The sequence below is a fragment of the Borostomias antarcticus genome (genome assembly GCF_949987555.1).
Source record: "Borostomias antarcticus genome assembly, chromosome: 19".
In the NCBI taxonomy this organism is placed as follows: domain Eukaryota; kingdom Metazoa; phylum Chordata; class Actinopteri; order Stomiiformes; family Stomiidae; genus Borostomias; species Borostomias antarcticus.
Genome location: NC_140252.1, coordinates 15933956 through 15952991, shown reverse-complemented (window position 1 = coordinate 15952991; position 19036 = coordinate 15933956). Strand labels below are relative to the sequence as shown.

General features: G+C 45.2%; 2 protein-coding genes across 2 annotated transcripts in view; one reads left to right on the top strand and one right to left on the bottom strand.

The window, feature by feature from the left end:
• Positions 1-3281: 3281 nt before the first annotated feature.
• LOC311321610 (FUN14 domain-containing protein 1) lies at positions 3282-6812 on the bottom strand (the record flags this gene model as incomplete). The annotated part of the gene is made up of 5 exons (XM_084453607.1): positions 3282-4287; positions 4749-4877; positions 5104-5179; positions 5954-6119; positions 6794-6812. 5 exons carry the CDS (start codon positions 6810-6812, stop codon positions 4210-4212), a joined length of 468 nt encoding a protein of 155 aa, XP_084309733.1. The 3' UTR covers positions 3282-4209.
• Positions 6813-7708: 896 nt separating this feature from the next.
• The window catches only part of LOC311321521 (lysine-specific demethylase 6A-like), a 38594-nt gene continuing 27266 nt past the window's right edge, over positions 7709-19036 (top strand). Inside the window, exons 1-2 of the mRNA XM_084453517.1 lie at positions 7709-8140; positions 8281-8344. Coding sequence (XP_084309643.1) covers positions 7965-8140; positions 8281-8344 — 240 coding nt within the window. The 5' untranslated portion in view covers positions 7709-7964. The remainder of the gene's footprint in view (positions 8141-8280; positions 8345-19036) is intronic.

The window sequence follows — 19036 nt, the reverse complement described above, 5'->3', positions numbered from 1 at the left end:
GCTTAAGGGAGCCTGAAGTGTAATGCTATCTGGTACCGCTCCAAGGCGCTGTTATTGAAATGCCTCCCACCTGCAGTTTCCAGGGAGCTGCATCGGTTTTGCTTGTACCCCAGTCCCAGCCTCCCATTGGCCAGAGCCGGGATGGTGCTATTTGCGATGTGATTGGATGATGATGTGGTCATCGAATGGTGGAGAATTCTGTGCCCCCCCCCCCTCCCCACACACACACTCCTAATCCTCAAAATCCCACTCTGTGCGCCTAACATGAAATACAGGCACCCACACCTACAGTACTACAGTAGGGAGAGACTGAGAGGAAGGGAGCGAACGTGGACGGGAAAAGACAATGAGAAAGACGGAGACAGGAGCGCCTCACCGCTGAGAGGAAAAAGGGTTGAGAGAGAGACAGAGATAGAGAGAGCAGTTTCCATAGCAACAGAGAAGGGAGGGGAGGAGAGGGGGAATGGTGGCGGCGTGTTGCTGGCAGCCGCGGTGGCACGGTCTATCTGTGCTGTTCCTCCGTCGACATGGCATCAGTGCATCTCATCCTCCCGTGCCGTCCGACACAGGCTCCACTGTAGCCACTCCCACTACCATGCTCACGGGGAGTACGGGCACACCCTCTGCTTAGACTCAAGGGGCACAGCAGGACAAAACCAGCAAGAATGACAAAAAATTGTATTTTCTTTGCTAACAAAGGAGAGCCTTGAGTATTTTTGATTCTGGGCGCTTTTTCTTTTACTAGTAGCAATATAAGATATTGTTCATAGCATTTGTCCACTCAGGAGTACTAATATAAGATGATGTCCATAGCATTTGACCACTCAGGGGTACTAATATAAGATGCCGTCCATAGCACTTGTCCACTCAGGGGTACAGTGGCATTGGTTTATTTGGTTCATAATGAAAGATTCCCTCATATATGATTTCTGCTGGAAACATTTCTGCTGGAAACAAGCTCCAAATATGTAGCTGTGGCTGATCCAAGGTAACATCTATCAGAGGCCAAAGAATACATGAAGGCCAGATGAAGTGCTTGAAAGAGGTTAGGCGGGGACCTCGCATTGACCATTATCTCTTGAAAGGTCAAGTCAAATCGAGTGAAACTCAGCGGCGGGACACAACCCAATGTCCACCGGGCACCAGCACCCCAGTGGCAGACGAGACCATTTTAAGCACAACACCAGAGAACCCGGGAACCTAACCAGAGGCACACTGCTACGGAGAAGAAGATCCAAGGTCACAGCCCACACGTGAAGTGGCCAAAGTCCAGCAGCTTGAAAGAGTGGACGACAGTCAACGCAGACCTGAGCAACATCCTGAACGGACTTCCGTGGAACAGCGGAGAAGAAGCTGGAGAGAATGGGTGATGGGTTCTACAACTACGTGGCAGAAAGATCTGGAGCAAAAGAACCGGGGAGGAAGAAAACGACAGCCCCTCCCAAGCCCAGAAGGCAGCGGGGAATCGAGTGCCTTGTCACGGAGAGGAAGGTTCCGGAGGAAACAGTGGAGGAAAGCTTCAGAGGAGAGAGAGTGGGTTTATCGAAAGCAACACCTGGGGAGACGGCAGAGAGCAGAAAATCTCCGAATTCGATGCATCCTTCTACAAGGATCCCTTAAGATGTGTGGAAGGGCTCTTTACAAAAGGAAAAGAACGGGTCACTCAAAGTACCAAAGAGGGGTCATGAAGACTACCTGAAAACAACGCCCCCACAGATGACCGGAGACATGAACAGAGGGTCACATCTGCAGACATGCCACCCATTCCTCGACCAGAGCGGCAGTTTGATGACAGCCCCCCCGAGGTGGAGCGAGACTGAGAAGGCTGTGAGGAAGGTAAGGGCCACTTCAGCTCCAGGATCAAATGGGAGCTCCATATCGGCTGCACAAAAACACCCCAGATGTCCTGAGGTGCTGTGGAGGCAAATGAAGTGGCATGGAAACGGGAAAACATACCAAAAGCATGGCGAAGAGGAAAGGAAGAGATCTGGATGTTTTATTCCTGGACATAGCCAATGCTTTCAGATCTGTCGCACATACTCTCCTCTGGACAGCCTTCGAGTTCTTCCATGTGCCAACGACCATCACCAATATGGTCAGAAACTACTTCCCGGATCTGCAGTTCTGCCTCTTAACATCCGAGTGCACTACATTTTGGTAATCTCTGGAAGTCTGAATAATGGCAGGGTGTACCATCTCCCCTCCAGCCTTCACCATGGTAATTGAATTGATCATTCTAGCATCCAAATGGGTGGTAGGAGAACGTTTGCAGTCTGGACAGAGGTCATCTCCTATCGAACACCATCGCCTTTGTACCAGCAGGACAGTTCCCAAAGAATCCATCTGCAAGAAGGGAATCAAACTTACCGGACAAAGCCTGTGACTGGAAAATGCACGTTGACCTAAACCAGAAGCTGATCTTTCCGCGCCAGAGATCATCTCAACCAATCTGAGGCCAGACCTGATCCTATGGTCAACCTCGCAGGAGTCCCTGTACATTGTGGAACTAACTGTACCATGGGAGGTTACAGTTGGGGAAGCCTATGAACACAAAAGGCTGAAGTATTCAGACAATACTGTAGCAGCCTATGTGGCACAATGGGGGCTGTCCCACTGCTTACTGTATCACATCTCAAAGGCGTATCATGACACAAAAATCCCAGAGGATGTAGCACTTAAATGATGGCGCAGTGTAGTTGTGAAAGGCTTCAGGATTGCGAATGTGTATCGTCATTGTACTGTAAGTGTTGGACAGTTGGCTGTTTGTCACAATGAGGAAGCTTTGTGCAGAACCAAATAATCAACTGTTATCTATTTTTGCGGTTTAACCATGGGTGACTGGTGTGATTTTAACTTCTGCATGCAACATCAACTTGTCCAAAAGGCAAATTGAAATGTGCAATTTACACCATATTGGGCTAATGATTTCCAAACCATGGAATGTGCCAAGATGGATATAACGTGACTGTGAGCTCACTCTGTGGGCATTCCCCTAAAAACCACACAAGTCACAACCTCTGTGCTAAAAACCGAAACCCGTCATGTCACAAAGTTCATCTGCAAATATTCAGCCAAGGTTTTAGGAAAGTCCTTTTAACATGTTACAAACAACATCCACTCCACATGCCTTCCACACACTACTCGTGTTAAGCTACTGTTAACATCGTTAACAAAAAACAGGGAGTTTTATTTGAAAACATGAGATGACATAATCAAACCTCATACAGTTGAAGTAAAATGCATCCAGTTACTATGAACATTGAACAAAAAAAAAACGGAATTTATAAAAAAAATGATAGACCTTAAACGTAAAATATTGCACTATTAAATACAGTAAAGGCAAGACATGAAGCAACTGGTTAGCAACTTAACAGGACTTGTTACTGTGCATGTGGTCAAACCATAACAGTATAGTTTCCTTATTGCTACATAGATATGTCTAAGACAAGTTACAGCGATCAGAATTGGCATCACGTCTTTAACAACGGGTCTGGAATCAGTTTTTGGTGAAGATCTCAGCTTAGACCTGTAGAAAAGGGTGAGGAGAATTACAAGGGCAAGAGAAATACTCTTCTTCAGTGTGTGTAGAGCTGTTCTTCATTTATACGGCATCATGAGTATCATGGTGTTGAAGGTAGTGTTGTGTTGTGTGCTGATGGTCCACTGATGTGTTGTGTTTGGTGTACCACTATCTTATATAAGAGTGATTGGCCCAACATGCACAGGGTGTGGAAATACCAACGCAAGCAACTGATCCTAGATCAGACATACTGTACAGGCAAAGAGAGAAATTACAATCTGAACTCACAGCACAGCGAGAGTGGAAAAAGCTCCCCAGAAAGTTAAATTCACATTTTCATCCTCCCAACCCCCGCTGTGACAAGGAAGCTGGGAAATTGATTATTCACAGTAACTCCTTGCATCCCAATCCCATACCTTTCTAGAGTGTGCATTTGTGCACCCCCCCCCCCCCCCCACACACACACTTAAACTGGAGTTCCTCACTGCCTGGAGGGAGTAAACAAACACAATATGACACAACCCTTTCCAATCCCACAACAGGAAGTGAAAAAGTGCCCACTTGGAAGGTATCTAACAAGCAGGCAGCAGCATGACAATGTTCTCTACGGTGACTTGGTTCACAGTAATGACAGTAGTTTCCTAGGTGATGGGTTGATTGAGGGGTGTCCCCGGGGGAAGGTGACATCTTTAGGAGGCCAGGCCCAGAAGAAATCCACCCACAAACCCGCTGGACAAGACGATGTTCCTCTTCACAAACTCTGTAGCCTGCAGGAGTGAAGGGACACCAAGGGAGAAAAGACAGCATAGAACGTGTAGGAATGTTAAAGGCATGTAATGTGTCAGATCTTGCACTAGGGGGCACTGTTGCTATGGCCATGCAAACCTGTTCTAACGTAATGTTTCTAGTCCAAGCGTATAAACCTGCTGGTCGCAGCTAAAAAGTAACTTAGATATAAATATCCTTTAAGTTGCAGCCAATAGTCAACCCCCAATTCAGAACAAAGCAGAAATGCAGAAATGGAGGGGAAAATGCTCCCAGCCAAAGACCATTAATCATATTCATAATTTTCAAAAAGAAATCTAAATTTACTAGCCTGGATTAATAAATCTTTTCTGAAATAATAAAAACATTATCCCCAGGTGATCAAACAAGAAAAACTAAATTAACCATCCACACTGCAGAGGTTAAGATTAGAAGAAGCAAGCTCAGTCACAGGTACCTTTACCTCCTCAATGAAGGAGTTTATTTCAGGGGCTGCTTTAGTGGCTTTCTTCTTCAGGTGCTTCTTGGCCTTGTTGACATCCTTTTCTACTTTCTTCCAGTCCACCTGGACATATCCGCTGTGATTGGCTATCTGTAGGGGACCACAGATCACACAAGGTTAGGGACGTATCCGCTGTGATTGGCTATCTGTAGGGGACCACAGATCACACAAGGTGAGGCTTCAGAGTCAACTTTACTCGTTATAATCTCCTCTAATCCCATAGTACGCTTATATCTATGGAATAAATTAAAATAAAATGCACACCTTCTGATTTCTGAATAATGGTTGTGCGGAAACATGTTGATGTGTGCCTTACCTGTAACAGTAGGAAACCTCCTCCTACAGCTGTGGCGGCAATCTTCCCTACCCTCTGGAAAAGATACCCAGCACACCTGAGAAAGAGACACACAGACGGACAGGGCCCTGTCAGGTCAGCATTCACCTGAGAAGTAGGCTATAAACTAAACAGCCCTGTTCAGCCATAAAGATAAACGAGGTGTCTGTGTGTATGGCTGTGTATGTATGTACATACGTATTAGGTATACCTATAGGCTAATACACCAGAATGCTATGTGCAGCACTGGGCATAGGTTATAACGCGCACGTCAATATTGAAGATCTGTACGGAGGGAGGCCAAGGGTGAGTGGGAAGACGGCAGCGAGAAGAGTGAGGTTGGCTGGGCGCTGCTACGGACACAGAGAGCTTCCGGACAGCAAGTTAGCGCTATGGGAGCCATCTCCATGGCGCGGACGCAAGTGGTGAGGACGTCCTACCAAAACATTCATGGACATAATTAAGATGGATGCGGGAGTGGAGACCATCGATGAGATGGCCAGGTGTGTGGAGGACCGGGATAACTGGAGATGAAGATGGGAGGCCCGTCTGTGGACGACCTGATAAGTACTGTATGTATGTGTCTGTGATGTGTACTGTTTTGGAGCCCTTCTTCTTATAGTTGTAAGCCCCATGTACTGGACTGTCTCTTGTGATAGATGGTACATTGCCTTGTGTAACTGACATCTGTATATTACCTCTTTTCTCTTTGAAAACTAATAAATACATTGTTTAAAATAAAATAGAAGATGAAGGGGCAGTGATGTGTACAAGAGATGGGTAAAAATATCCTGGCCTGTTTTCACTTCACAATGACGGTTCGAGTGCTTACCAGCCAGTGACCCCTCCCATCATGATCTGTGTGGCTACAGAGTACTTCTCAGCGATGGGGCCCGAGTTGTTCCCGAACACCCTGCTCCACCACTGGTGTCTGCGTGCGTACTCGGTCAGGTCCACCACCTCGTACGCCTCGTCTTCACTCTCCGGGTCCTCCTGGCCTTGAGGGCGGAGAAGCGATCAGGTCATGAACCTTAGTTTCTATATCCTCAGCTACATTACTACATACGCACACTGTTGTTAATGAGTAGTGAGTCTTCCAGATGGTCTCTCCTTGGATGGTCTATGGGGTTTTTCCAGCATGGAAGTGTGTGTCAACATGTTATGTAAGTAGCTGGTTTGTAGCCCTGGTGCGGGGTGACTATATAATAGACAATTGGGGTGGTTATATCAGAGAGAGCTACAATCCTATCAGCATATGAGTGAAGATCTTAACGAGTGGAACATGGTAGGATGGCTGGAGCTTTACTTTCACTTTCGGCTGCTTTCCTGACTTCATAGGGTCATCAAATATTGTGGCAATACTGTAAGATTTATAAATACATGTACCTTGAGATAGGTGTCTGACACAAACCCAAATGCAACGTTGGCTTATTTGAATGGTGCGTCGCGAGGTGGATACTAATCAGTTTAGTTATAATGTTAGTGCTAGCCATTGTTTGCTAACAAAGCTAACTAGGTAAGCAAACGCAGCCCTGCGGTCCAGGGCGGTGGTGAAGACATTTCGAATATATCGGTTTTTAGGTCATGTACCAATAAAACGTTTGGACTGTTCAAACCCGATGTTGTTACACTGATAATCACGGCTATTACTTAATAATAATCTCCCACTCACCTTCTCTTCGATCAGCCATTTTGGTGAAAATGATTATATCAGGATGTTGACAACTGTACGCAAATCCCGCCTACTGCATGATGCCATGCCACGTCAGCGCTTTGATCTTTTTACAAGTTTCTTTTTTTTGTGATACTTTGATACCACATAACAATACAACACAAGCTAAAGTTTGTATAAAAAATGCATTCATAATCATGGATTCTACATTTGCAGGAGCATTTTTTCATCTACCAGAAATGAATGAATTAATATGTTTGAATATGGATGGTCATTCGACGCAGCAGATGCCAAATTGTTACACAAATATTGTTGCATTTATTAATTTATCATTGCAGCAATATGTGATCAAACTAAACATTCCCTGCACATACAATATGTATGAAATGCTGATAACAGTCCATTGAAGGGATTACCCTGTAGATTTAGGCTATATCGGATAGGCCTGTGTATGCCCGAAAAGCAGACCAGAGAGTGCTCAGAATGTATGACTTATAATATAAATAATCCTCTACAAATACAATACACTTTCACAAAATTGCTAGAAGTTGTGAATGTAGAATTAATACCACGTAGGCTACGCCTGTATGAAATAAATTATGAAATACTATTTTGAGAGGATGTGTTCAAATATATTCCAGAGCACACTATGCATTTGGGTTTGACATCCAACAGTATGCACGCCAGCATAGGGCATTGCCCTTTCTTAAATAACGTGAGAACGTACTTATTATTAATTTGCCAAGAAGATAAAGGACATTTTAGGCAGAAAAGCTTTAGGCCAGGCAAGTCATATGCTGCTAACCAAGCACGTCTATTGGCTGAACGGGGGATGGGAGGGCGTGACTACGGCGGCGCGTGGGTTCGCTTGGGTGACACAATTATAACAACTTTGGGCTGGTGGCTGTGGAGAATTTTACGATCAAATCATTCTCTTTTCAAACCTGCAAAAACTACACTTCATGCATATTTTTTCATTAGTTGCATAGCACACTGTGTCTAAAAATGTGACGCGAAGACCTTTTGGAGGGTTACTTATTTTCCTGAAAGGATTTACTGTTTTGAATTGTATTTTTGTGATCCTGGAGGAAAGTTAACTATTTAAAATCATTTTTTAGTTTTCTCTCTTTGATTTGGTGGAGTATTTCGTTCGCCCTCTCGCCGCGATTCCATGCAATCGTGCGGAGTCTCGCTCGCTGTTGCTGCCTGCGCTGCTGCTCGGAGTCTCGGCTCGGCTTCTGGTGGTGATGAGGAAAAGAAGATGGCGGCGGGAAAAGCGAGAGAAACCGAGGAGGACTTTCCGACGCTGACAGCCCAAGAGAGGGACAGCTTGGTCGGAATTGACAGGTCGGGACTGTAACCCCGTATACACCTCCAGCGTATTCTCACTACAGGATACGCGTGTTTTCTGCGTTAATATCTCGACGATCTCCGTGTGCTGGTCTGTAAGTGATACTGAACCGCCTGTGTTGTCGTCTTGCTTGCAGCTCACTGTTTGGATTTCAGAGGCTTCATGAAGATGGCGCCAGAACGAAGGCCCTGCTGTTGAAGGTAAGCTAACCTGCTAGCAAGCTAACATTCAGGGACCCGGGCGGTCCTGAATCACTGGCACCAACACACATGCACTTGTACCATTCATACGCGTATGCTGGTTGGTATGATCGTTAACATAGCTACCGTGTTGGTTAAAGGGAGAGCATGGGCTCTTTCTGGCTATAATGGTGCGTTCGTTTATAACTGGGAGGTGGCAATTTGCGACTTGCTACTAGGAATGATTAAATAAAACACAGCATGAACTCGCACTTCCTCGTCGCAAATTCGGATATGTTTCTCAGCCCCCAGTTGCTCGAATGCACTAGATATAACTAGGTAACTGTGATATAATGGTATATAGCTCGAATGCACACAGGTCGGAGGTAGGTATTTTGCCACTTGCGACTTGCCACCTCCGACCACAAACGAACGCACCATAAGCACCCTATGTGCGCAGGCAGGGCGACCCTGCTGCGGCTCAACTTAACTACGCAGCGTCCCTAACGTTGGGCTACCGTGGACTGTGGTCCCCGGCTTCCTAGTCAAACCCACTCTAGCGAGCTATGCAACGGTTAACTAGCGAGCTAGCAACACCGACACTGTTTTGTAACCACCAGGTTTGAAACACCCCAAGCAAGCTAACATTCGCTACAAAGACGGCTGCTAGCAACCCTAACGTGAACTCGCCTCCCTTTGGTTTTAACGTTAGTTTGGGGTTTGGAGAGCTCCTAACCGGGCATAGCCTAGCTCAGATAGGGAGAGCTCCTAACCGGGCATAGCCTAGCTCAGATAGGGAGAGCTCCTAACCGGGCATAGCCTAGCTCAGATAGGGAGAGCTCCTAACCGGGCATAGCCTAGCTCAGATAGGGAGAGCTCCTAACCGGGCATAGCCTAGCTCAGATAGGGAGAGGTCCTAACCGGGCATAGCCTAGCTCAGATAGGGAGCCTAGCTCAGATAGGGAGCCTAGCTCAGATAGGGAGCCTAGCTCAGATAGGGAGCCTAGCTCAGATAGGGAGTGTACATCGCTAGCTATAAGTTTATAGGGTGAATATGAATCGACGCACTCTCCGTTGCTCCATTCCGTAGCTAGTTAGCTAACTAGACCGATATTTAGATACTAGTTAGTGGCTATGCTTAACCAGGTAGCTAAGTTGGCTGGTCTAGTTACATTATTTAGCTAACGTTAGACTAGCTGGACAGAGTGAATGTGTTACTCTCGACATGCTAGCGTTAACGTTGGCTAGACACTCCACAGCTCATGGTGATTCCTCCTTATAACGTTGGCTAGCAATCATTGCTTTCTTGTGGTGTATCTGTTAAATCTGCAGCTTGTGTTGTTCCAAACCAATTTACCAGCAAGATTGCATGTCTGTGCGTTCTGTAGCATGCAGAATGCATCATGCACTTTGCATCTAGTTCGTGCCAAATTGTGGGGTTTGTGATTGTGACATTGGTGCTGTAGTCCGGCTGGGGACGGAGTTGGCTGAACGTTTCCTAGCCAGTAAGCTGTTTCAGCTAGCTAGCACCAGCTAGCTGTTTATATAGCAAGTAGCTAACTAGCTAATGGCTGGCTGCTTGGATCGGTCCAAGATGGCGGGACATGGAGGAGTGACACCGAAATATAGACGGCTATATAGTGCTAGCTATGTTGGGAGTTTGATATTTATGCGGCTAATTTTAAAACGGAATTGAGTGTAAAGTGCCTGCGGTTCTTGTTTGAGCTCGTCACCGAGAGACCATGTCCAGGTCCGCCTGACTGTTGACTCATACGTGAAAGTGCCTTTTGTCGTCCTACCTGAGATTGTAGAATCGAATGTATATTTTTGTACATCTTGCATGTGTTATTGTGCTGTTTTTGTGCATTCCTGTGCCTTTTTGCTGTGTATTTATTGTGTGTATTGCTGCAACAAAGTAATTTCCCATTGGAGATCAATAAAGTTGATATTTATATATATCAATCTATCTGAAGTGGCCAGGTCCTTTGTTTAGTCCCTTTTCAATGACCGTTTGAGTGTGGTCCATCATACGCTTTGAAACTAGCATCAAAGTTGCAAGCCATTTGCACCATTCACATACGTTTTCTTGAAGGTACTGGTTATCAGTCTGTGTTGCCCTGTGAGGCTCAGAATTCACAGCCACCCCGAGCATTAGTCAAATTTGGCTCACTAGGTGGTGTGGGACACTTAATTTGTTGACTTGCTTAAATGGATGTATTGTTAGTTAACAAACAGAACTAGATGCACAAATGCATACTCCCTTATCCCTTCTGCACGACAAACTAGGAAATGACCACTTTTTCTGTCCAACCATGGCTCACTTTCATATCAGCCCTTAGGTCACATCCCCTATACACTTCTCGAGATCAGTGATTCACGCATTCAAGAAGTTAGTGTTGTTCATTTGCTACTCTCTTATACTTGTTAAATTGACTCAGGCTTATGGATTGACCAGGAAGTTGGTGGGTGTGGGCTGAAGCTCTAGATCAGTCACAGTAAAGCTAGCCTCTCTGCTTGGGGAATGCTGCATGTAGCCAAATGGCCTGGCTAACCCTACGCCGTGGTATTTGCCTCACCCATCACACTGATGATGTTGGCAATAATCCTGACATTTAGATTTCAGTCTTTTAAATTGGGTGCGTACAAGACTCAAGAATGAAGTGACACAATTTTAGTTTTTCTTGAGCTTGTGTACTCTATGGTTTTTGTTTAAATTTGTGTGTGTCCTTTGGATGTGACACCTTTTGGATGTGACATCGGTTGTCAGGTTTAGGCATAGTTTCAACCGCCACGGCAACCCCCTCTACCCCTGTGATTTGACTTTGCCCTACAGTTCCACATAATTTGTCTACTAAATCATTGGTTTTGCAGCAAGGTGTTTTTTATGACTCTTATCTGTTCTTTTACAGTTATTAGTTTTGAGTTTAAGCCCTGTCTGGGACACAGTCACTTTGTTGCACTGCTATCTTCCAGATAACACTGACTACAGCCCCTCTGACAGAACTAGGCCACTGGCTAGGAGGCAGGAACATGGAAGTTGATAGAGTAGAATGGTCACATTTGTCTCTCTCTAATTCACCTGGTGTTCCTTTTAGGGATGGGTCATGATTTTTGTAGTCATTAAATGCTAAAAAATGTAATAGTCTGGGACCATCGTCTTGTCTTAATAACTATATTTTCCTTTGTTTTTCACAAGTCACATGACCGTCTTCTCATCCACTAAACTGCTGGGAGAGTGATACACCATCTCGATTGCATAGAGATTAGTGAAATTGTGCAGGCCTCTGGCGTGAATGGGTCTTTCTGCTTTCAGTTCAGGGTTGAAGTCCAACCAGTGTTAATTTCGTTGACGAGAACTATGACGAAAACTATTCGTCAACGACATTTTTTGGGTTATCGTCACGAGACGATAACTAAATAAAAATGAATGTATGATGACAAAAACTATGACTATATCTATTCACATTTTCGTCAACAAATAAAAACTAGACTAAAATGGTTATGGAGGGACGTATGGGAAAAGTTCAAATCAGAATGTCGAGGTTCGGGATGTGCGCAGTTGGATCATGGATGTATTAATAGAACGAGATGGATGCAACCTACAGGTAGCCTGTGTGTATTTAGCCTACATGTGAATAGTACCGTTGCTACACCGGCCGGCGGGAAGTCAACTAACAGCATACGACTGCGCCTGAACTGTTCAGTAAATGACCACAGTTCAGAAATGTCTTTGTCAACGTTCGCACACACCGGGAGAAAGAGGAGAGCAGACATCTGGATAAACTTCATATTTGATGCAAAGGAAAACAAAACCATTTGTAAACCATGTGGGGTGAAAATTACTGGCAAAAATACAACAAACTTAAAGCGACATTTGGAGAACAGTCATCCCGAAATTCACGAGAAGGTATGCACCCCCCCACCCCCGGCTACTGTATTAGCTAAACCCAAGCTGGTGTGTTTCTGAAATACTTCAAATACAATACAAGCTAAAAGAAACCAGTGTTTCACGTAGGTTTGTGGCGGGGGAGAACTGAAGTGTCTGATCATTGCAACGCTAACGTTAGTGGATAGCTAATGTTAGGCACAGGTTAGCTAATGTTAGGCACAGGTTAGCTAGCAACAAGTGGGGCTATGCTTGTGGCGGCTGGCGGGGGTATCTAGCGTTAGCTAGTCTGGGTAAGCTAGCTAAGCAACTACTGCTGCTGTCTAATGTTATACTGTAGCTAGATGGATAAGACACGAACAGTTAGCTACCTGGCTATCATAGCCCCTCTCCTCCGGTGACGTTAGCTAGCCTGTGCCTGATGTTAGCTAGCCTGACTAGCCAACTAGTGCTGACATGATAATGTTATAGCTTGCTATATCAGGCACAGACACAGTTAGCATCAGACTGGGGGAGAGGAATGCTTCATTATGACACTGTCTGACAGAAGCAGCCACGCCCCAGGGCAGCTGTATCTGTATCTGCCCCAGGGCAGCTGTATCTGTATCTGCCCTAGGGCAGCTGTGGCTACAGATGTATCTTACCACCACCGGTATGACTGTCTGAATGAATACTGGACTCTGGGTTTCATGAAGGGCGCTATATAAATCCAACTTGATTGATTGATTGAACTAAGCCTGTTAAATTTGAGTTGTCTAAATCTATGGTAGATTTCGTCGACTAAAATTGTAATGATATTTAGTCAACTAAAACTAGACTAAAACTAAAACAAGTCAGATGACTAAAATATGACTAAAACTAAATGGCATTTTAGTCAAAAGACTATGACTAAAACAAAATCATAATTTGCTGTCAAAATTAACACTGAGTCCAACGCACTGAAACATGTCCAGATTGGGCTGTTGGTCAAGATTTAATGTGAATCTCTAATGCTGCCTTTTTCCGTAGACTTCCTTGTAATGTATCCAATGTCTGTCTCATGCAGGCTGGCTAATGTTAGCTAGCTACCTAGACTAAGGCTAGCCCGAGTAATTTGATTATTCCCCTATTCGTTCGTAGGCATGTAACGATTCACTCAACTCACGATGCGATGTGATTCACAATGTAGGGTTGACGATGCGATTTTCTCACGATTTTTTCATTTCTGAAAACAGGGAAGCCAAAATGCGTCCACACATCTGGCTTGAAACTTGCGGGTGCATCCTCGATTTCGAACTCACTCGATACATGCACGTTTGCCGCTGTCATGTTTCCCGTTCTGTCAGAAATAAGTGACGCATGACACACTCTTCACATAGTGAAGCGTGTGTCATGCGTGTGTGTGCCGTTCAAAGAAGGGCATCGCGATTCTCTTTCATCTGCACCGATTTGAATCGTGACACAAAAAAACGTTTAACTGCATCGCAAGGCCTCGTTACATGCCTATTCGTTCGGTAGGTTGGGATTCTGAGCTCAATTCGGTGTTCGGAGCGTCATTTTTTGTCTTTTTTTTGCAACAAAGCTAAGCAATAGTAGCTCAAACTACAATAGTCTCGGTATCAGGGCCGATACTGCCCTCATGTACTCGTAAGAATGTCCCGTTACTCCAAACCGATACCAACATCGTAATAACGTTACACTGAGTGACTCGCAAAAGCGCAACTGAACAGAAGTGGATTTCAGCAGTGGAATCAGCATGATTGAAAAGATGACTTGTGTTTCCTCCCTGATGCAAAACAGCGACTCAGGGCAGGCTCCGTGCGCGTGTGCCTTTTTGGTGGCCAGAGCACCTGCTCCAAGACCGAGGGAGAGACCCATATCTAATCTGATAATTAGAGATGGCGAAAACACTTCTTAGACAAATATCTTAACCTTATTGCAAGTTAGAACAGGCTTAATGGGCTTTGTAAACACGACACAAGTGCGTTGTAGGGGCTGGGGCGAGAGTTGGGTTGAGAGCAGTATTGGCTTGTTAAGCTCGATTAGAGATGTAACAGTATGAAAATTTCATATCACGATTAGGCTTTGGCGGTTTTCCGGTATTACAGTTTACTGTGGTGCTCTAAAATCTGGACGGTCTCATCAGCAAAACCGTCTAAAGAATTATGCAGCAATTTCTGAATAAAATATATTATTATTTTTGTTGTTGGTGGTGGTTGTGGTGTTACCATCATTTAATTGTGTTAACACGAACAGTTTAGAACGCACGCACCCTCCGCAGCAGTCAGTCAGACAGTCAGAATTGTAGCCTACCGTAGCCGGTAGGCCCTACACAGTATAATACACGACAACGATGACAATAATAATAATGTTTAGATTAATGTAGCCCAGACCAGAATGGCGGAGGCTCTGTTTATTGTCCAACAAACCGTAAAGCCTCTGTCAACGAAGCCCCTCTCTCATACGGCCTAGGCTACAAGAAACGCGCAAAGGAACTAAATCCTATAGGCTATTATTATAAAACCAGGCCTATAAGCTGCCTATGCCTATGCATTTGATGGTAAAGTGCACATAGAAACAGCCTACAGTAACAATGTCTATTATTATAAAAGTAGGGCTACACTATCGCCTTGATTGTTGTTCGCATATAGGCTAGGCTATAGGCTAGGCTATAGACATTTATTTTCGAAGAATAATAGGATTGGCTATTCTAAAGCCCAGACAAATGATTCATGAATGCTTGCAACTGTGATCACCTCTGAATATTCTGAAACAGGCTACAACTGCTATTTGACAAAGTAGGCTATCCTAGTTTTGTTGCTAATCTTTGGTCTGAACTGGGCATAAGCAAAACATTTAGTCAATAATAAATCTAGCCCCACTCTAACTCGGTCTATCTTTTGTCAATGTCAAAACTCTCCCATCTCCTGCATCTCAAAAACGCACTCTCTCCCTCAAAGCTTTGCCGCACATTGAGTGACTACGGCACTCAGTAGTAAAATATCAATAGCTCACTTATGATTTATCACAGAAGTCTAAAACTTTGATAAAATATATACATACTGAATACATGGATGGGACTGTGTGTGTGTGCAGCACTGACACGAGACGAGCCGTGCACATTCTGTCGCTTAAAGACAAGTAAAGTTTCCGCAGTCACTGGGTTATTATGGTCTCTATCTCGTTCCTTGTTTGAATAATAATTTACGGCTAGACGTTCGCGAGTTTTGTGCAAGCATGCATCGGCATTTGGCGTTTCTGTGTAGCCTACTCGAACTGGCTAGCTGGTAACATTAACGAGAATAGGCCGACAGTTCTATTTACTGGCTTGGCCTGCGCGACAGAGGAATATGACTATTGCAACTTCGAATCGGGGAGAGACTATGCTGGAGAATGAGATGATGATGTAGTAGGCTATGATTGATGAGTGGAATGGTGAACACTACCCGAGACCATAAACGATGAAGCAGGGAAAGTGAGGATGACAGCTTTATTGAAGTTTTGTGGACACGTGCATGTTTGGGACAAATACAGTAGGCTACAGAAAGGTAAGCATACACCTTACAAGTTTTCGTCGCGCGCGCCATTATCCTTCCTATCAACGCAAATGACAGAAAATAAAAAATCAAATCTAGTCTAATCACGGCGTGCCCTCCCTGTGCGGGGTTTAATGAATTGAAGCCACCTGGTAACAGCAGCGTACGCTGTGATTGGTCTACTTACGAACAAGACGAACAAACAGACTTTTTTTTTTATAGACGGCTCCGCTGGCCACCAACTACCGCTGTATTTTGTGGAGACTTAGAAGCGGTTTCAAAATGTGGATATCGCCCAACCCTAATCACGATTATAGTGACCACAATTATCACGGTTATCAATATTATTAAAGATGGTTTCAATGTTTTAAGCCTAAATGCTTTTACTCTGCTGAATATTCCTCATTGCTGCGTTGTCATATCGTTGCTGTTTAAATACATTCTGTTGTGGATTCTGGCTCATTCAGACAAGCATTGAATCACTAAAGAGCATGACATCTAAATAAAGACAAGACTTGTGAAAATCGTGAATGTGCAGTGTTTCCCATATATAGCAGAAAAATGGCCGCCGTTGCTGCTCCATCTTATCTCTTTAGAAGCTGGCGGGCCTGGTGGGCGGAATAGATGTCAAAATAAAGCAAGCAATGCTGATCACAGATTCAGGATTATCATTAGCCGCAGGGAAAACAGTCCTGCAACATCACGTGAGGATTGCACAGTGTGAGATCCATCTTGATACAATAAGTATTCCCTTGGATGTAACGTTAATGCGTGTCACCCCCCCCCCCTCCCCACACCAACGTCTGTCATAATCACGCCCCCACGAGTTTATTAACGGAAAAATTTGAAGCGAGTTGTTTGAAATGCCAAACAATACAACTCTTGGCTCGGTTGGCTAGAAAAAAGCAGTAAATGGATGATCTGCAATGTGGTTGGGGTTAGCCAAGATCCTGCAGTAGCGATGCTAAGCTGTGGTTAGCTTTCTATCTGATATTAGCTAGCTAAATGTTAGCTAGTTATTTTATAAGATAGCTAATGCTAGCTACCAGTGTGCTGTGTCTTACAGTAGAAGCAGTGGTTAACATCTTCGGTAATTTGGTGAGAGGAGGTGGAGGGAGGGAGAGGAGAGGTGGAGGGAGGGAGAAGGAGGAGAGGTTGAAGGGAGGGAGGGAGATGGAGGAGAGGAACAGGTTGAGAGTGAAGGGAAACCGTAGAAAGGTAGCGAGGACTGGAGGTGTGAACGATGGCTGGAGGGGAGGACTGTGATGGGGAGAGGGGAGATGCATGGGCTGGAGCCACATACCTTTTTTGATCGTTGAAATATTTGTGTTATGTGATTTTATTATGTTCAATAAAACAGTTCACAACACTACGGACGCCTCTTACTGTATGTAAAATAGACCGATCGTACTTGGGCCTTGAGCCGTCCTCGTGCCGACAGACGCATGAAACCGCCTCGGCGTGAGGCGCTTTGCACAATCACAAAAAACGACAATCTAGCGCGTGCGTCACCTCCGCTGTTACAACTCCATCCTAGGGGGTGACGCTCTCTCTGTCTCTCTCTCTCTCTCTCTCTCTCTCTCTCTCTCTTTCTCTCACTCTCTCACTCTCTCTCTCACTCTCTCACTCTCTCACTCTCTCACTCTCTCACTCTCTCTCACTCTCTCTCACTCTCTCTCACTCTCTCTCACTCTCTCACACTCTCTCACACTCTCTCACACTCTCTCACACTCTCTCACACTCTCTCACACTCTCTCACACACTCTCACACACTCTCACACACTCTCTCTCTCTCTCTCTCTCTCTCTCTCTCTGTGTGTGTGTGTGTGCGTGCACGTATCCCGGCGGAGGGTGTGGGGTTTATGGGGGTGATCTTCGAAGAGCGGTCGAATAGTTTCCATCGGAATAGTGTTTTTGCTTGGAATGCCCATCCCTAGTTACTGCCTTATCCCTAGTTACTACTTCTATCTACTTTGACGTTGTTTTTAACGTTACAACAGCACCGCATTGTCTGTGTGGTTTTCAGGGACGCTGAGCCTCAAGGCATGTCCATTTCAGTCTTTTCCCTCCGAAGTGAACAGCTGTGTTTTGCATAAATACTCCGCCTGCCCTGTGCCAGCCCTTCAGACTACTCCGTCTACTCTACCTGCATTTTTTAAGAAACATGAAAAGGCACTCGGTAGAGTTTGCCTATTTTACAAACAGTATTTTGAACTGTCCCTTTAAGTGGCAGCTAAAAGGAATTGGCTCTTGACTGCCTGGTACTGGGAAATGCTGATTCAGCATACTCCCCATTCATTCCGACCTATGAAGTTGTCCATGCGCTTAACATGACCTAAACTCGCCATTCATTCTGTTCTATTTCAACCAGTCCAACTTGGACAGCTTAACAGGTGTGATTTTGTTAGACATGCGTTTACTATACGAAGAGGCACACGTGCGTCACATGGAATCCATTTCTGTTAGCGTTGCTCGTAACTCAAATGTTTGATCTTTGGGATGTATGCCATTCTTGATACGTTGCTCATTAGCAAAGCACAGATGCATTGTGGGACCTCATTATCAAGCACACATGCTCTTTCCTGAAGCGTTGTAAGTGAGGGCTTAATCACTGTCCTGGCTTCTCTTGTTTCTTTAGCCTGCTAATTGTGTGCGTTCGCACTCGTGTGTGTGCGTGCGGGCGTGCGCGCGCGCGCATATCCCATCATTTGTGAGGTCAGCTGTTCCCCGAGCCGGTCCTCAGCTGCCCCGTCTTGTCATGAATCTCGGCCCCTCCCCCTCCGCATCATAAACAAACCATCTTGTCGGTAGAGACCAGGGTGCACACACACACACACACACCCCTCTCAGCCACTCAAGTGATGCAGAGCCCGGCAGCTGTGGGATGAGAAAGCCCCGCCCTGCGCGTGTGTGCGCTCCCCGTCATGTGCGCCGCATGCTACGGCGGCGCTCCAGAGAGGAGAGCTCGGCCGAAAGAGCGCTCGGCTGGTGAGAGGCCTGCATGTCGGGCCGGGGGACCAGAACCGCCCTCTCTGTCTGCTTCCCATTCACAAACCACCCAAGCGCTGGCAGGCAGGGCAAGCAGAAGTGATCAGTGATCACTTGTAAGCCAACTTGCTCCTCGGGTTGCCAGTGATTGGGCTAGGATATTTATATAGTTAATTATTTATATATATTATATTTTCCCCTTTATTGTTTACCGTTATATTTACAGTTTATTATAGTTTAACCTTTTTGTTTACCATTAACATGCTTATTTGATCAGAAGGATATAAAAGTCTTTAATTCTACTAGGCTGCCTCTAATCAGCTA